This window comes from Suncus etruscus, chromosome 14 (genome assembly GCF_024139225.1).
Source record: "Suncus etruscus isolate mSunEtr1 chromosome 14, mSunEtr1.pri.cur, whole genome shotgun sequence".
Lineage (NCBI taxonomy): Eukaryota > Metazoa > Chordata > Mammalia > Eulipotyphla > Soricidae > Suncus > Suncus etruscus.
The window spans coordinates 83,931,744-83,949,946 of NC_064861.1; the positions used below are offsets into that span (position 1 = coordinate 83,931,744).

The following is an 18,203-nucleotide window of genomic DNA, read 5'->3' on the forward strand; positions in this document are numbered from 1 at the left end:
TGTCTGTACCGCCTGAGCAGCCTCTGGATGAGCTCTCCCTACTCTAACCCAGTGATTTCTAGAGCCAATGCTTGTGGGGACAATTCCCCTTTATTGAAAAGCCTCCTTGGGCCTAGTAGCCCTTGCTACTCTGGTCCTCTGGTCCTCCTACTCCTGCTAGCCAGAGGCAGGCAGGAGGCAGAGAGCAGTGAGGTGAGAAAGGGGAAACTCCAGAGGACCCTGAGAGAGTGTATATGTTTGTATGTGTAAATTGGGGGTGTCACTGCAGCGCCAGAGACTAAAGGTGGGACCATCCCTAAGGGCGGGGCAGGGCCACGCCAGAATTAGAAATTGTGATTTAGCTCCTCTCCGCGCCGGCGAGACTGCCCCCTGCGGGACGGGAGGTCCAATCGCAGGGCCGCGCCTGGCCCGTCGCCCTTGGCAACAGCCGCGCGCGCCCCGCCCACCTGGCCGGGGAGGGGAGGGGTGGTGCCTCCGGGAGGCTCCGGCCGCGCCGATTGTCCGTCAGCGCCGTGGCAGACCAATCACAATGCTCTAGGGGCGGGACAATAATGACATCGTCCAATCCGCGGCGCCGCCGTCTCCGCCGGGCCCTCCGCTTGGCTCCACACACCCACCCCTCCCGCCCACCCTCCGCTCTGCCCTTCGCCGCCCGTTGGCGGAAGCGCCGCTCGTCACCGCGGCCTCGGCGAATCAGAGCGCGCGGCCGCCTCGGGTGGGCGGGGCCAAGGGCGTGACGCACGACGCGGTGACGCAGCGCGACGGCGGCGGCGGCGGCGGCGGTCGGAGCGGGAGGAGGGAGGGGAGCAGCTCGCGGGCCTGCGAGGGGGCGACGGCGGCGGCGACGGTGGCGGCTTGAGGACGAGGCCCGAGCGGCGGCGGCCGAGGCGGCGGCGGAGGCGGTGAGTGGCGCGCCGGGCTCGGGGCCGGGCGGCCGTGAGGCGGCGGCGGCGGCGGGTCGGGGCGCGCGCGCGCGCGGGGCTCACCCCAGGGCGCCCCAGGCCGCGCGGGCGGCCCCGCCCCCTCCGGGACCCCGAGGCCTGGGGAGGCCCCGCCGAGCCCCCCCAAGGCTCACGCTGTCCCCCGAAATCCTCGCACCGGCCGGCATCGCCCAGGGGGGCCCCTTTCTCCTGCGCCACCCGCCGATCACCCCAACACCTCTTGGGGGGGCCATTTCTATCGGCTACACCCCAGCCCCGGTCTTAGGGCCCCCCTGCAGTTCGAGATCACCCCTTGCAGAGCCTCTAGAGACCGCCCAATGCCTGTGATCGTAAGCCCAGAGCACCCCCAATAAACCCCCATTCTCCCGGACCCTCCAGAGACCGCCCAGTGCTTGTGATCGCAAGCCCCGAGTACCCCAGTAAACCCCCCATTCTCCCAGCCCCTCCAGAAACGGCCCAATGCTTGTGATCGCAAGCCCAGTACACCCCCAATGAACCCCCATTTTTTCCCCAGCCCCTCTGGAGACCGCCCAATGCTTGTGATCGCAAGCCCAGAGCACCCCCCCAAAGAACCCCCATTTTCCCGGCCCCTTCGGTGATCGCCCAATGCTTGTGATCGCAAGCCCAGAGCACCCCCCAAAGAATCCCTCCATCCTGCCCCTCCCGCCCCGGGGCTTTCCCCCTCACCCCCAGGCCACTCGGCTGTGTCGCCCTGTGTGTCACCTCTCCCCAACCCAGGCCTTCCCCCCCCCCCGAATCCCCTCCAGACCCGCTTCGAGGTTGTCGCAGTCAGTCCCCCACCCCCTGTTCTCTTCCTTTCGCAGAACCCCAGAATCTCCCCTCTCCCCATTAGACCAGGCATCGCCCTGTCTAGGCCCCCCCCCACTCCACCCCACCCAGTCTCAGAACCCTTCCCATCCAGACCCTGGAGAATGGAGGTCAGGGGCCCCTAAACACCAGTCTTTACACATTCCCCACACCCAGAATTCTTCCTCAAGACCCCCAAATGGTCCACGTCACTCCTCCACTGATTTCTCTGATGTCATCCTTTAGGTCTTTTCCACTGAGCCCTCAAATCTCTTCCCCAAGCCCCCTCTGAATTATCATCACCCTAAAATGCACTAGAGATCACACTTACTTAAACCCCAAGTCTTCCCTGGACACCACCCACCTCTTGTTCCAAATGACTCAGTCCAGAAATTTTCTAGAAACGTCTGGACCCTCCCATAGTTGAAAAGCATTTTCTCAAGACCCTTTCTTTTTTAAAATAATAATAATAAAAAAAAGTATTTTTGCTAATCAACTCATGATAGGATCCAGATATTTCTTTAGGATGCCAAGAAATTCCCTCCCAGGGGCTCTTTGTGAGTTTCTAGAAGACCCCCCCCCCAATCTACGGTAACCCTCCAGGAAGGACCCCCCCTCTTTCTAATACTACTTGGAGGTGACATTGCTAAATCTCACCACCTCTGGGACCCTCAACCTCCTGCCCAAGGGAGGGTGATTTCCATTCCCTGATCATACCCCTAGCAGCTCAGCAGGGGGGTTGTCTAGAAGCTCAGCAGGGGGCCCCACAACAGGCTTTCCTGTGATGGTCTGGAAAGATCCCTTCCAGAGACCCATCAACTCCCAACCTCTTGAACCCCTTTTCTGCCTTGCTGGATGGTTTTTCATCTCAAGTGCCCCCTCACAGGTTTCTTCATATCTTTCTCTTACCCCTCAAGTCCCCCCTTCCTCTCAGGACTCAGCTGAGCAGCCTTCGCCTAGGCACGCCCATCTTCTCTCTGGTGCCCCCCCTTTCTCAGCACTTTCTCCTCAGCCCTCTGAGATGGGCCTAAAAAAAACCTCGGGTTACCCTTCTCTCAGTCACACCTCCCTCTGTACCCTTTGGGGAATTTCCTCTCAAACCACGCTTCACCCACAGCCCAGTTGAGACATTCCTCCCATTCTACCTGACCAGTGCCCCCCAAGAATTCTGCCCAGGACCCTATCAGTACCCCAAGTTTACATATCTCATCGCCACTGAAGTCAAGGTAGAGTGCCTTCTCGGGTCTAAACTGCCTTCTCCCAGAGGCCCCCAGCATTCTCAACAGTCCCTCCCCTTGAGAGCCTTTCAATGAAAATGTCTGGGAGTGGTGGTTCCTAGGCAGTGCTCAGGGGTCCCGGGGGCCACTCCGTCAGTATTTGACCAGCTAGACTGCACAGTTCAGTGGGAGGCCTGGTGATGCTGGAGAGAGTCAGGGAGAAAACTCAGGCCCCAAGTCCTTTCTTTGAGGGCTGGTGTCCCAAGTTGAGCTCCTAAAGCCTGGGAACCCCTCTGGCATTGGCTCACCAGGACAGTGGCTCCGTTCAAAGCCTAAGGAAGTGGTTATGCTGGGGTCCTGTGGTGCTAGGGATCAGACTGGGGTCATTGCATCTGAAGTTTTATAGTTTCTCCCACCTCGAGTTCTTTTTTTTTTTTTTTTTTTTGGTTTTTGGGCCACACCCGGCAGTGCTCAGGGGTTACTTCAGGCTGTCTGCTCAGAAATAGCTCCTGGCAGGCACGGGGGACCATATGGGACACCGGGATTCGAACCAACCACCTTTGGTCCTGGATCGGCTGCTTGCAAGGCAAACACCTCTGTGCTATCTCTCCGGACCCACCTCGAGTTCTTTATTTTGTTTTGGGGCTACCCTGCATAATAGGGCTTTGGGTATCACCCCCAGTAGTGTTGGGGGGACTGTACAGTACACCAGGAATGAAAACCTGCATTCCAGCACCATGAGCTCTCTCAAGGCCCCAATTGGGGTTTTTTTTGTTAGTTTATTTTGTTTTGGGGCCACACCCAGTGGTGCTCAGGGCTGATTCCTGGCTTTGAGCTCAGGAATCATTCCTGGTGGGATGCAGGTGGGGAGGGGTTGATTGAGCCCAGGTCAGCAAGGTTCATGAACCCGCATGCAAGGCAAATGTACTCTGGCTATAGGCCCTAAGTTCTAGCCTCAGCACTGCCTTGTATCCCCCAGGTGGGAGGTGGGGGTCCCTTCAGGCACCACCAAGTTTGCCCAGGGAGATCCCAGCACTGCTTGGGCCTGAGCAATGCCTCATCACCAGCCGAGTATGGAACTAGTCAGCCTGGTTGGCAGAGTGACTCTTAGGTCTCCTGAGTATTATTAGGGTGCCTGCGTCTCCCCAAAAGATACTTGAGAGACACTTTCATCCTTTGAAGTGCCAGCCCCTTCTTCTTCAGATAACAAAAGCCCCGAACACCCTCCCTAGAGACTTCTTTTAGGCTACCCTCCCCCCTTTTTTGGTTTTGGGATCACACCTGGCAGCGCTCAGGGGTTCCTCCTGGCTCTACGCTCAGAAATCGCTCCTGGCAGGCTCAGGGACCATCTGGGATGCCGGGATTCGAACCACTGTCCTTCTGCACGCAAGGCAATTGCCCTACCTCCATGCCATCTCTCCAGCCCCAAGGGGCTGCCCCTCTTTTCCTTTCAGAAGCCTTCTTCAGTTTCTCCTCTGGGCCTCCTTGCTTCCCCCATAGTGTAGCAGCGAGCGTGGTTCCCGGACCAGCCTGAGCATCACCGGGAACTGGGAGTGACCAGCACTTTATTCGGTGGGTCTGGGCACTCGGCCAGCAGTCTGATCCAAGGGTCTCTACTTCGGAACCATCTCACCCCCTTGGGGAGAAGTCTCTTTTCTCTCACAGAAAGCTCCCCGAAAGTTGCCTCAGGGTGTGCCTGTGGCTTCTTTTCATGAGCTTCTCCCTTGTGAGAAAGATTCTCAATCCTCTGTTTATCATTGTTATTTTTCTGGTTTGGGTGCTCAGGGCTTACTCCAGGCTTGCTCAGCGGTGACTCCTGCCAGAGCCTGGGGGAACCCTCTGTGATGCTGGGGATCTGATCAGAGTAGGTGGTGTGTTAGGCTAGTGCCTTGACCGCTAGATATTCTGTTTCTGGATCCTCCCCAGCCTGTCTTTTCCACCGGGGTAGTACCGCACCCTCTGGCAATGACCTCACTTTCTACCTTGGATATCGTCCACTTGTGGATCTTTCTCCGAGCTGCTTCCCACCGGCCTCCCCTCTGCCCAGTTCCCCAATGTTAGTGCTCTGCTTAAGATGCTTGCCCCTCCCACCCCCCAGAACACACAGCATCTTGTCGTCCACATCTCTCCACGTGGGTATGGTCCCCGTAAAGTGCTCCTGTCTTCATCATACTCTAGGTCAGGGGTCTCAAACTCGCAGCCCTTAGGCCGTTTGCGGCCCTCCGTACAACATTTTATGGCCCTGCCCTAGAGGAATCTTTTTTGTTTTGTTTTGTTTTAGATGTTTGGGTCACAAGCCCCAATGTTCAAGGCTTACTTTGCATTCAAGGATCACCCCAACTTTGCCTCCTGCGGCCCGCAGGTAAATTGAGTTTGTGACCCCTGCTCTAGGTCATTCAGTCCAGAGCCCTCCACTGTTTTTTTTCTTTCTTTTTATTGGGGGATGGAGGTAGAAATACACCTGGCTTTGCTCAGGGCTTACTCCTTGCTATCTGCTCAGGGAGTTCTGGCAGGGCTTGGGGTACCATATGGAGAGTTGGGAGCTGAACTCGGGTTTACCACAGCGGCCACACGCAAGGCAAGCACCTTACTCTCTACTGACTCTCCCCTCTCCCAGTGTTTTTAGAGCTCCCCTTTCTCCTCCCTGGGGTAGTGTTAGGGATGTGTCTGGTTCACCACTTAGTCTCCCTACCTCCCACCCCACCTGACCTCCCTTTCTCTCCTGAGCTCCCTGGGCCTTTCAGGAGAGGCTGCTTGCCCTGCCTGCCCTGCTCCTGTTTGCAGGGCCTTTCTTTGTGCTGTCCTGCTTCAGACCTCCAGCAGGGCCTGTTCTTGGCGACCTGCCTCCTCCCATCCTGATCAGCTTCTCTGTTCCCCCTACCCTACCCTCTCTTCCAGCTTTGTATAAATTTGGGGCCTCTCCAAGGCTCACCCCTTTGTTCAGGGTATTCTCTTTCTCTTCGGTTGAGAAGGAGGAACAGATCCCAGGCTGGGGCCTGCCCTCAGGGCGCTCCTAGCCCAGTAGAGGGGGTGGGCCTGTATGTAGGGCAGCATGAGCATACAGATCACATGCTGTGGGACTCAGCACTGGGAGAGGGAGCCTCTTATTTGGAGAGATTTCCAACGGAGGTGATAATTGGATGAGGCTATGTCCCCATCCCCAAGAGTTGGGGCAGTGGGACAGAGCTCCTAATCAAAGGAAGCAGCAGACAGGAGTAGGTCAGAAATAGGACCCCCCCCCCCACCTTTCATCCCCCCATCACTCCATTTCATGGTGGTAAGGACAGATCAGAGAACACAATTCATTGGCTGCTCTTTGGTGACCCACAGGGTGACACTATTTATAGCCACCACCTCTCATGGCTATTATCCACTAATCTCTGTTGAAGTGTTTCACAGGGGTTGTCTTGTCACAGTCACAGGAATCCCAGTAGGTTGGTAAACTACCATTATCTCCACTTTACAGATGATGAAACTGAGGACTGGTGACATAAACAGAAGGGCCCTGGGCTCTGTGTCTCTCAGGTGATGGATGATGCGGCCATGAGTCACAGTTCGGTGTTGTTTCCTGATGGGGTTGGGTGCCATGTGGCATGGGGAATTCAGTGACCATGAGGACTCTGGGGCTTCAGAGGCTCTGCAGTCCACCTTGCCATTTACCAGTTTTGTGACCTGTGACAAGTTAGTTTTCTTGCATGTGTGAGGCCCTGGGGTTGAACCTTAGCACCATAGAACCATACCCATCAGTGCTCAGGGCTTACTCCTGGCTCTGTGCTCAGAACTGACTCCTGACAGTGCTCAGGAGACAATATGTGGTGCTAGGGATCAAACTGGGATAAGCTGCATACAAAGCAAGTGCCTTAAACCCCTGTACTATCTGTCTGCCCCATAATCTGTTTTTCTTTTTAAAAGAAAGCTCAAGCCAGAGCTATAGGATAGCAGGTAGGGAATTCACCTTGTACACGACCGAATCAGGTTCAATCCCTGCACTTCATGGTGCCATGAGCACTGCTGGGTGTGGCCCCCAAACCAAATAAACACACACGTACACATACACACACAAAAGAAAATCCCCTGGTTTTTGTGAGGAAAATGGGCAAGGAAGGGAGGAAGGCAAGTTAGGAGGGATTAGGGATTACGTTTCTCCAGATGAGATAGGATGTGACCAAATATGGTGGTGCTAGCAAAAAACAGACACATTGAGGTTTAGTAATGGGATTCAAAGAGATGGAGAGCCGGAGTGATAGCACAGCCGGGAGGGCGTTTGCCTCACTCGTAGTTGACCCATGTTCAGTACCCAGCATCCCATATGATCCTTCTAGAATTGATTCCTGAGCACAGAGCCAGGAGTAACCTCTGAGCATTGCCAGGTGTGGCCTCCAAAAACAACAAAAATAAGAGGAGTTGGGCGGGCCCGGAGAGATAGCACAGCTGGCGTTTGCCTTGCAAGCAGCCGATCCAGGACCAAAGGTGGTTGGTTCGAATCCTGGTGTCCCACATGGTCCCCCGTGCCTGCCAGGAGCTATTTCTGAGCAGACAGCCAGGAGAAACCTCTGAGCACCGCCGGGTGTGGCCCAAAAAACCAAAAAAAAAGAGGAGTTGGGCTTACACTAAAGGCTAACAAGTTACTCTGAAAAGCCTCTGTGCCTCACAACTCTGAGTAGGTTTTGTTATTAAGCTCATTTAAAATATGAGAATAAAGGGGCCGGCGAGGTGGCACTAGAGGTAAGGTGTTTGCCTTGCAAGCGCTAGCCAAGGAATGACCGAGGTTCGATCCCTGGTGTCCCATATGGTTCCCCCAAGCCAGGGGCAATTTCTGAGCGCTTAGCCAGGAGTAAGCCCTGAGCATCAAATGGGTGTGGCCCAAAATAACCAAAAAAAAAAAAAAAGAGAGAGAGAGAGAGAAAAACCATGCAGGGCCAAAGTGATAGTCCAGTGGGCAAGGCACTTGTCTTGCATAAGGCTGTCTTGAGTTCAATTCCTGGCACCTTCAATAGTGCCAGGAATGATGCCTCAGCTGGGTGTGGGCCCCAAAACAACACTCCCTGCCTCCCTTTCAAAATAGACCTAATGAATATATTTTAGTGGGAGAGTAAGAGTCAAAGATGACTTTGGGTTTTCTTTTGTTTGTTTTGGGCCACACCTGGCGATGCTCTGGGGTCACTGCTGCTCTGCAATCAGAAATTACTCCTGACTGTACTTGAGGAACCACATGAGATGCCAGGGATTGAATCCAGGTCTGCCTGTGTAAGGCAAATACCCTACCCACCATACTATCACTCTGACCCCTTAAAGATGATTTTGAAGATTACATTTTCAGGTGCTGAAGCAGTAGCACAGTGGGGTAGGACATTTGCATATGGTTGACCCAGATGTGATCCCTTGGCATCCCATATGGTCCCCTAAGGCCACTGGGTGTAACTCAAAAACACTCCCCAAAACATTGAATTTTCAGGTCAGAGATACTCCAGAGACTATATAGATTTTGTATGTGGGAGGCTGAGCTTTAGCTCCGAGCACTGCATGGTCCCTTGAGCACCTCTGGAGCAAACCCAAGCACAGGACCTAGAGTAGATTCTGAGTACTAACAAGTGTGCCTTCCCGCAAAAAAAAGATCCAAAATATAACTTGTTTTGATTGTTTTGGGTGTTTCCAGAGATTTCATAGTTGAATTGACAGAAACTAATTCTATTCCCATGTGTGAGGCTAAGGATATAGAGGATAGTTGGGTATCTGGAGCAGTAACGGGGAGGGTTAGCATCTGGCTGAAGAAAGAATTCTAGACAGATGGACATATTGGAGGGTAAGGGAAGGAATCTGGGTTTTCCGGGCTCCCCGGGCTGTGCTTAGCACCAGGAGGTCTTTCTCAGCACCTTTCACCTTGTCCTCCTCTGCCCCCACCATTCATATACAGGTCTCTTCTTTTGCTGAGGCCACTGTATCCCTTGCCTATGTATGTCTGGGGGTAGTTTCTGAAAATAAAGGTTTCTACCTTGGAGAAATGGGACTTCTTCGGCTTCTGATGTTCTTCTGGTCAGGATAACGAATTAAATTTAGATTGCTATCCTATTAATTTGTTCTTGAAGTGTGAGTTCCTCAAAGTCGGAATACAGGGGACTGTAAATCAAAAGAGCCAGCAGGACCCCTTAAGTGTCTTGAGACCTTGGCAGGGTAGAGAGTGATGTAGCCTTAGGCACAATGGACTTACTTAGTCACGGGCAGTTACTCAGAGCTGTAACCTGATGGTTGGCCTTATAAATCTCAGCTGTGTGCAGTGCTAGACAGGTGACTTACCCACTGTACTTCAGTTTCCTTAACTATAAAATGAGAATAATATCTACATAGATAAATGTGAACTAGATTGTGGTGGCGGGGGTGGGTGGGTGGGTGCCGTATGAATTTTTTTGGGTTTTAGGATCAAGGTCTAATGAGCTTATTAGACATGGTTCACAACAACACAACCAGTTTTCAGCACTATGCCAGGCTCTACTGTGTACACCGTTTCTTTGTTTTGTTTGGGGGCCACACCTGGTGATGCTCTGGATGCTAGGAATCAAACTCAGACCAGCCGTGTGCCAGCAAGCACCTTATCCACTGTCATCCCTTCAGCCCACTCAAGGCAAGCGCCCTACTTGTACTATCTCTCAGGCCCTTCCATATTGTTTCATTCTTACAAACAAGTGTCACTGGGAAAGAAACTGGCCAGAAGTCACAACAGCAAGTATCAGCTCCAGTTCCTGGCAGGTCAGACATATTCCAAATGAGCTGGTGAGAACAGAGGATCGATCTTCTGGCTGGGCCCTTTCTGCTGGTTGCGGCCAAGGAAGGAGCACCTGCCCCCCCCCCCACCTCCCATACAGTTTTTTTGGCCTCATAGCCCACCTTGCTCTTAGAAAGGTTTCTTGGTCCCCCTTAAACATGACAGCAATAGCTTTGAAATATTCCTGTCCGCCCCCCACCCCCACCCTCCAGTAGAGCCAGGGCCTTCCACAGACAACAACTCTGAACTCCCTATCTTCTATACTGTCTCTCCCAGGGAGGAATTTAATAATGACTGTTCCCCCAAAGCCCTTCATGGTTCCTGGGGAATAGCTGAACTCTTCTTTATGCCAGATTTCTCCGCAATGATGTTCTCAGTGGATTGGAGTGACTTTGCAAGAAACTGGCCTGAGGCTGACAGGGTTTTTCCTCTGTGAGTTCATCTGGCCCAAGGACCATGGGCTTTGTTCTGTATAGTGGGTTAGTATCACTACTTGAATGTCATTTCATTTCCAAGACTTAAAATGGGGATAGAGAGATGGTATATCAGGTAGGGTGTTTGTCTTGCATGCAGCTGACCCCAGTTCCTTCCCTGGCACCTCAGCTGGTCCCCTGAGCCTTTAGGAGTGATCCCTGAGTGCAGAGCCAGAAGGAAGCCCTCAACATTACTGGGTGTGACCCACCCACAGCCCCCCAAAAGGAACAATCCCCATACAGTACCAGAGAGTGCATGGCCAGTCCCATGTGGCAGCTACTGATGAGACTAAATAACAATGGCTGCCTTTCTTGCTCTCCCCCGTCTCTCTTCTCCCTTAACCCCTCTGCCCCTTGCGCCTCTCTCTCTTTTCCTCTCTCCCTTTCTTCCCCTGCCTGTCCCCCTACTCAGTCCCAAGGATCGACGAGTCTCATCTTTTAGTCAGTGGTTATTTGGGGATGACATGGGGTGGGAGCGGCATCCAGTCTATTGCTAAGGAGACGTAAAAGCCTTTATGAGCAGGTGTCCACTCCACTTTGGTCAGTGCGTGGATTTGGTCACTCTTAGCCGTAAATGCTGTTGGCATCTCAAACATGGCCCCCCCCCCACCTTCCCTCGGAAATAGTAAGTGTCCTCTTGTGAGTGCCACCCGGTGGAGGAATCCCTCCCACTCCCGGGGTGTTCATCCGGCCTCCACTTGACCACTTCCAGCAGCCAAGGGAGCTTATTACCTCCTCCCCTGGCAGCCAGTTCCATTCTTGGACAGATAGATTATTTTAAAACCCTTCCTTATGGTGAGGCAGCTGCTGTCTCCTCGGGACTGAAAGCCGCAGAAAGCCGGGACTGGGAAGGGGAAGTGATTTGTTGGGCACGTGAGCTACCTCTCAGCCATCCTCATCCAGGGCAAACAGAGATCAGCCAACATGGAGAGAAAACACACACACACACACACACACACACTTTTTATTTTGTTTTGTTTTGTTTTGTTTTTTTGGCCACACCCAGTGATGCTCAAGGGTTACTCCTGGCTCTGTGCTCAGAAAATCGCTCCTGGCTTGGGGGACCATAGGGGATGCTGGAGATTAAACCAGGTCCATCCTGGGTCAGCCTTGTGCAAGGCAAATTCCCTATTGCTGTGCTATCGCTCTGGGCCTACACTTTTTTTTTTTTAATCACAAAAGTCGGGAGACAACTCGGGTGAGGGTTCTGTGTTACCGAAGCTCACTCTTCAGCACCTCCTGGCCTCAAAGTATCACCTATATAACCCTAGTGACCCCACAGTACCGATGGTCATGAGAAGCACCACATGCTGGGCTCTGTCACTGGACCATGAATCTGGTTGGCCACGTATCACCAGAGGGACCCTGGGTGCCTTCCCTTTTCCCCTCAGAAAGGATGGACACACTTGCTCTTCAAGCCCGTGTTCTCCCTTGAGCACATTATCTTACTATACTCAAGGGTTACTCCTGACTGGAATTACAGAGGACCATGTGGAATGTTAGGGATTGAACCCAGGTTGGCCACATGTAGGGTAAGCTCCCTACCTGTTGTACTATGGGTCTGGCGCTCTTTTCTCATCTTCCTAAAAGTACGTTTATATTTTGTTTGTTTGGTTTTGGGCCCATACCCAGCAGTGCTTGGGTTACTCCTGGCTCTGTGCTCAGAAATCACTCCTGGAAGACTCGGGGGACCATATGGGACACTGGGGGATCGAGCTTGGGTAGGCCGCCTGCAAGGTGCTATCGCTCCAGTCCTAAAAGTTGAAATAAAAAGTTTATTTTGCTTCAAGGGCCGGGGTGATATAGTATAGTGGGTAGGGTGCTTGGCTTGCATGTGACCAAGTTAGGCTTGGTCCCTGGCACCCTATATGATCCCACTAACTCCACTTGGGAGGGATTCCTGAATGCAGAGCCAGGAGTAAGTCCTGAATACAGCATGGTTTTTTTTTTTGTTTTTTTGTTTTTTTTTTTGGTTTTTGGGCCACACCCAGTGACGCTCAGGGGTTACTCCTGGCTATGCGCTCAGAAGTCGCTCCTGGCTTTGGGGGACCATATGGGACACCGGGGGATCGAACCGCGGTCCGTCCTAGGCCAGCGCTGGCAAGGCAGACACCTTGCCTTTAGCGCCACCGCCCGGCCCCCTGAATACAGCATGGTATGACCCCACTTTCCTCTAAGATATTTTGCTTCATTAGGGATAAAAATTGACAAAAGTAGCATTTTTTTTTTCAAGAGTAATATATTGGGACTAGCCAGGGGTCTGAGATTCAGTTCCCAGTATCACATGGTCCCTGAGTGGCATGGCCTGAAGAGTCACCAAAGCAGCATCAGGCCAAGTGTCTCTAGAAGTGACTCCCGAGCTCCTCAGCACTGGGTAGGAAACCCAGAAGGAAAAAAGAAAGTAATATTCACTTGGAACTAATTAAAGAGCACAGAGTTGTATAAAAGAGTCATCGTTCCTTCTCCTCTGGTCACCCTTGCGTATAGTACACCCCCAGTTTATTTGTCACTCGCTGTCAGTGTCTTCCCAGCGCTTCCCTTCGGCTGTGTTTATCTGTGAGCTCTCACCCCATTACCACGGTTGGTCTATCCATTCCAGATCCTTAGCCCACGTGTTAGAAAAGGGAAGTTGATAGAAAGACCCAAGTTTCTCAGTGCCTGGGACAGTCCTGGAAGGAAATTGTTTTTACTTGCTCTGTCTCCCATTCCCCACGGGTCTCCCCACTCGGTGCTGTCTTTTCTTTTTTTTTTTTTCTTTTTTTTTTTTTTGTGGTTTTTGGGTCACACCCGGCAGTGCTCAGGGGTTTTTCCTGGCTCCGCGCTCAGAAATTGCTCCTGGCATGCACGGGGGACCATATGGGACGCCGGGATTTGAACCGATGACCTTCTGCATGAAAGGTAAATGCCTTACCTCCATGCTATCTCTCCGGCCCAGTGCTGTCTTTTCTTACGCTCTTCGGGAGGCAGAAACAATCTAATAGTCATCTATGGGCTTGCCCCTTTCCATATTTCCAGTTACTTCTGCCTCACTTGAGTCTTCATGTGCCTGAGGGCAAGTTCCTTTCCAATGTTTCTCTTAGGATGTTTCCAGATCTCTTTCCCAGACTACACACCTACTCTTCAGTCTCCTCCTCTCCCCCTGGATTGTAGAATTCTCAAGTGTGACTTAAACTCCTTTAGCTACTCAATTCTCAAAACAAATAGGAGTTGTCCACTGTTTCTTGCTAATCGTTGGTCTGGATGCTGTTCGATGCTAGCTTTTCTGTTGGCGAGGGAGGGGAAAAAAACTATTTGAGGGTGCCAGAAGTATAAGAAAAAATATACATATACATACACTAAATATGATTAATGTAATAGAAACTCATTACATTGACTAATCAGAGAAGTCTCAATTCCTCATGGAGTTGAAACTTGAGTGACAAATAAGAGCCAGCCAGAAAGCTCTATATTGGGGGGGGGAGGGCAAACCCAGCTAGTGCTCAGGATTGACTTGTGGTGCTGTGCTCAGGGATTACCCCAGGCCAATTTAGGAAACCATATCGGGTACCAGGGATCAAACCTGATTTGGTTGTGTGCAATACATTTGCCCTATCCATTGTACTCATCAATGGAAAGATGTACCATCATGGAAAGATCTTGGGGAAGGTCTGGATAGCAATAAAGAACCTAGTCAGGAATCTTCTGGGGGGGGCCAGAGCGATAGTACAGTGATAGGGCGTTTGCCTTGCACCCAGCTGGCCCAGGATGGACCTGGGTTCGATTCCCGGCATCCCATATAGTTCCCTGAGCCAGGAGTGATTTCTGAGTGCATATCCAGGAGTAACCCCTGAGCATCACCAGGTGTGACCCTAAACCAAAAATAAATAAATAAATAAATAAATAAATAAATAAATAAATAAATAAATAAATAAAAGAAAGAAAGAAAGAAAATCTTGTAGGGATCTGGAGACCCAGGTAAGAATTAGGGAAGGATTGGAAGCCAGGAAGCATTGTTTATTCAAAAATATTTCTGGGGGCCAGAGAAAGCTCGACAGGTTGGAACACCTGCTTTTAATTCAGAGGACCGGGTTTGAACTGTAGATAAATCTCTGAGCACCACCTGGGTCATCCCCAGGCACCTAGCTGGAAGTATTCCCTGAGTACTGCAAGCCCTGACCCAAAAACAAAGCAAATCTTCTGGGAGGGCTTAACTTGGAGCAAGGTTTTATTTCACCCCTCTTCTCCTGGCTACTTCATATCTATATTCTTTTTTTTTTTTTGGTTTTTGGTTTTTGGGCCACACCCGGTGGTGCTCAGGGGTTACTCCTGGCTGTCTGCTCAGAAATAGCTCCTGGCAGGCACGGGGGACCATATGGGACACCGGGATTCGAACCAACCACCTTTGGTCCTGGATCGGCTGCTTGCAAGGCAAACACCACTGTGCTATCTCTCCGGGCCCTCATATCTATATTCTTAAGTTCATATTTTGGGTGGACTATTTGCTCTGTTCCATGTTCCACATCTTCTGGTAGGTACATTCCGGCCATTGTCAAGGTATCCATTTCCCTCCATAGCAGATGAATGGACTTCTAGGGAACAGGCTGTAGTGCCCTAACTCAGACCCAAGCCCAACTGGTTCAGCTGTCTTTGTACACAGTCCTTGGTCTTGAAAGCTAGAGGGGGATAGAAACAAAATCTCTGGTCACAAGTGAGATAGATGGTAAATGTGAAGGGAGACCGGGGGCTCAAGACACTAAGGAGGAGGCCAAAGTGATAGCACCGCGGTAAGGCGTTTGCCTTGCACGTGGCCAATATAGGACGAACCCCGGTTTGAATCTTGGCATTCTATGTGGTTCCCCCCGGCCTGCAAGGAGAGTGGCTTCTGAGCGAAGAGCCAGGAGTACTCCCTGAGAACCATTAGATGTGCCCCCCCCCCCAAAAAAAAATACACTAAGGAGGATTGGCCAGAAAGAAACATGCCAAAGAGTGGGCTTGTCATCGGACCAGAGAGATAACACAGTGAGTAGCTCTCTTGCCTTAATAAGTGGTTGACCTGTTTTTGATCCCCCACATCCTATGTGGTACCTTGAACACTGCCAGAAGGGATCCTTAGACTTGAAAGTAGGAATATGTCCGTGTGATTCCCCAAACCAAAACAAACAAGCAAACAAACAATAATAAAAGAATGGGACTGTTGTCTGCCAATCATGACTGCTGCTTAATTCCTACCTGAGAGGAGGTAGTGCTAGTTCTTGCTTGGGAACTTGTGGCTTTTGAGGCCTCCTTTTCTCAGGGCAGGCTGCCAGGAAATCCTCCTAACTCAGAGTTGAGTCAGGGAGAGAAGCCTGGCGGGACTGACAGTGTAGAGATGGGCAGGATCTTAGGGATCAAAGCTGTGCCCTTCTCTGTGTGAGAATTGGGCTGGATGAGACAAGCAGGCTTCCTGGCTTGTTGCAAGTCTTTGAGATTCTCTGTCCATACCTGTCTCCTTAAACACCCAGAAAGTTAGTGAGCAGGTCATTGTCCATGTACTTGCTGTCTTCTGGGTCATTGCAATTCCATCCACCCACATACACACACTTCTTAGTCTGTTCTTTCTGGAGGGGCAGTCACCCAAGTGGTGCTCAGGGCCCACTCCTGGTGAATCTTGGCCCACTGAGTTGGGAATTCAATGCTGCTGCCAAAGCATGCTGTGTTGTTTAGGTCTCGGTGCTGGGAACCACTGGAGAGAGCCCAGTGATGCTTGTGGTGCTAGGATTGAACCTGGATTATGCACTGGATCATGGTACACTGCCAGGCATGTACCCTAACCACTGTACTATCTTCCTACCCCCCACCATTTTGTTTTGGTCCAGAGATACTCAGGGATTGCTCCTGGCTCTGCGCTCAGGCATTACTTCTAGTGGGCTCCAGACCATATGGGATGCCAGGGATCAAACCCAGGTTGGCCTAATGCAAGGCAAACACCCTCCCTGCTGTGCTATTGTTCAGGCCCCTTGCCCCCACCTCTTTCTTTGGTTTATTTGGTTTTTGGTTTGGGGATCATATGGGATACCGGGGATCAAACCCACCAGTCATGTGCAAAACAAACAGCTTACCTACTGTACTATCGCTCCAGCCCCTCACCACCCATCTTTTTTGGGGGTTGGCCACACCCAGCTGTGCTCAGGGGCTACTCCTGGCTCTGCTCAGAAATCGCTCCTGGCATGCTTGGGGGACCATATGGGATTTTGGGGGTTGAACCTGGGTCGTCTGTGTGCAAGACAAACACACTACGCTTTATGCTATCGCTCTGGCCCCACATCCCCACTTTAAAAAAACAGTTTTGGCCATAACCTGGCAATGCTGAGGGTTGTTCCCAGCAGTGCTCTGGGGACCAAGCAGTCTCAGGTTCAACCAGGGCCTCACACATATGTGCAAGGCAAGTGCACCACCAAATCCCCCAGCCACCACATCCGCGTCTTTGGAATGATCCAGTTTCTTTGGTTCGGAGGCCTACCTACCTACACCCTGTTGTGCTGGATGCTGCTACTCCTGTTTCTGTGCTCAGCAGGCTGTAGCACTAGAGAGTCAACCTGAGACATCTGTGTGCCTTTTTTTCTTCTTCAGGAAATAGAGCACATGAGGGTTCTTTTGAGCAGGTGAGCCGTCAGGCACGCCAGGCAGTCAGGCACGAGGGCTGCTGATAGACAGCAAGGTCAGAGTGTGTGCCTGGGATCAAGCCTCTGCTTAGTCATGTCACCCGGGGGTAACTCAGATTGTTTCCGGGAGTGGACAGCCTCTTCTTCCTCCCTTTTCTGGAAAAGCCACACCCTTAGACCCCCTGGTGGCTGGGCCAGGTCTCAGTCCGCCTCTCCTGCATTTGGAAGTTGGAGGAGAGTGGAGTTGACCTCTGCCATTGACTTCCTCTTTCCTCCTGGAGCTCGGCAGAGAAGTTCAAGGCACCAGGATGGCATGAGGCCACCTGGCCCACTAGCCCTGCACTCACCAGGCCTTATCCAGCACCCTGACTCTCACGCCCTTGCTTTCTTTTCCAGGAGCCTGGAGAGGTGTGGCTGGACCAAGACCTCTCCCGATGTGAGCAGGTTTCCTCCTTCTTCTACCACCCGTCGTCCCCACCACCACGCCAGGGAGCGTCCTCAAGCCCTGGCCCTCCAAGGAGAGGTAACAGGAGCCTGCAGCCGAGACCATGTGACGGCGCTGGCCCTCGCCGCCGCCGTCCCCCCCACCCTGGCCCCAGGCCTGGCACCATGATGTTCCGAGACCAAGTGGGCATCCTCGCTGGCTGGTTCAAGGGCTGGAATGAATGTGAGCAGACTGTGGCCCTGCTGTCCCTTCTGAAGCGGGTCACCCGTACCCAGGCCCGCTTCCTGCAGCTCTGCCTGGAGCACTCGCTGGCGGACTGCAGTGACATCCACCTACTGGAGTCGGAGGCCAACAGTGCTGGTGAGTCTTCTTGCCCGGGAGATGGGTGCTCACCGGAGGGAGCTCTGCAGGAGAGCAGGTAGCAGATGGCTGGGCTGCCAGCCCAGTGGCAGTGCCAGAAATGTGGGTTGGAGGCTTGAGCGTGGCAGGGTGGGAGCATCTCCGACCTCTCAAGCTGTCCTTCTGGGGTTCTGTTGCCAGACACACAGTGGGACATCTAGCAGGGAAGGGAAGGGGGAGTGCCTGGTGGCTGCAAGGCATCCCTTAGGAGTGGGATGGAAGGTAAGCATCTGTTTATTCATTTCTTTTTTATTTTTTTTTTTGGTTTTTGGGCCACACCCGGCGGTGCTCAGGGGCTACTCCTGGCTGTCTGCTCAGAAATAGCTCCTTGCAGGCACGGGGGACCATATGGGACACCGGGATTCGAACCAACCATCTTTGGTCCTGAATCGGCTACTTGCAAGGCAAACACCACTGTGCTATCTCTCCGGGCCCTGTTTATTCATTTCTAAACTCCAGGGACATCCGGAATTGGAGGGAATTTTAGATTTTTATGAATTATCTTACACTGTCTTTTTGTTTGGCGGCAGGGTTGGGGCCG

At 52.3% G+C, this 18,203-nt stretch overlaps 1 protein-coding gene across 1 annotated transcript in view; it reads left to right on the forward strand.

Moving 5' to 3' along the window:
- Positions 1-796: 796 nt before the first annotated feature.
- Positions 797-18,203, forward strand: part of SAMD4B (sterile alpha motif domain containing 4B) — a 45,107-nt gene continuing 27,700 nt past the window's right edge. Inside the window, exons 1-2 of the mRNA XM_049787157.1 lie at positions 797-902; positions 17,215-17,623. Of these exons, the coding sequence (XP_049643114.1) occupies positions 17,428-17,623 (196 nt within the window). The 5' untranslated portion in view covers positions 797-902; positions 17,215-17,427. The remainder of the gene's footprint in view (positions 903-17,214; positions 17,624-18,203) is intronic.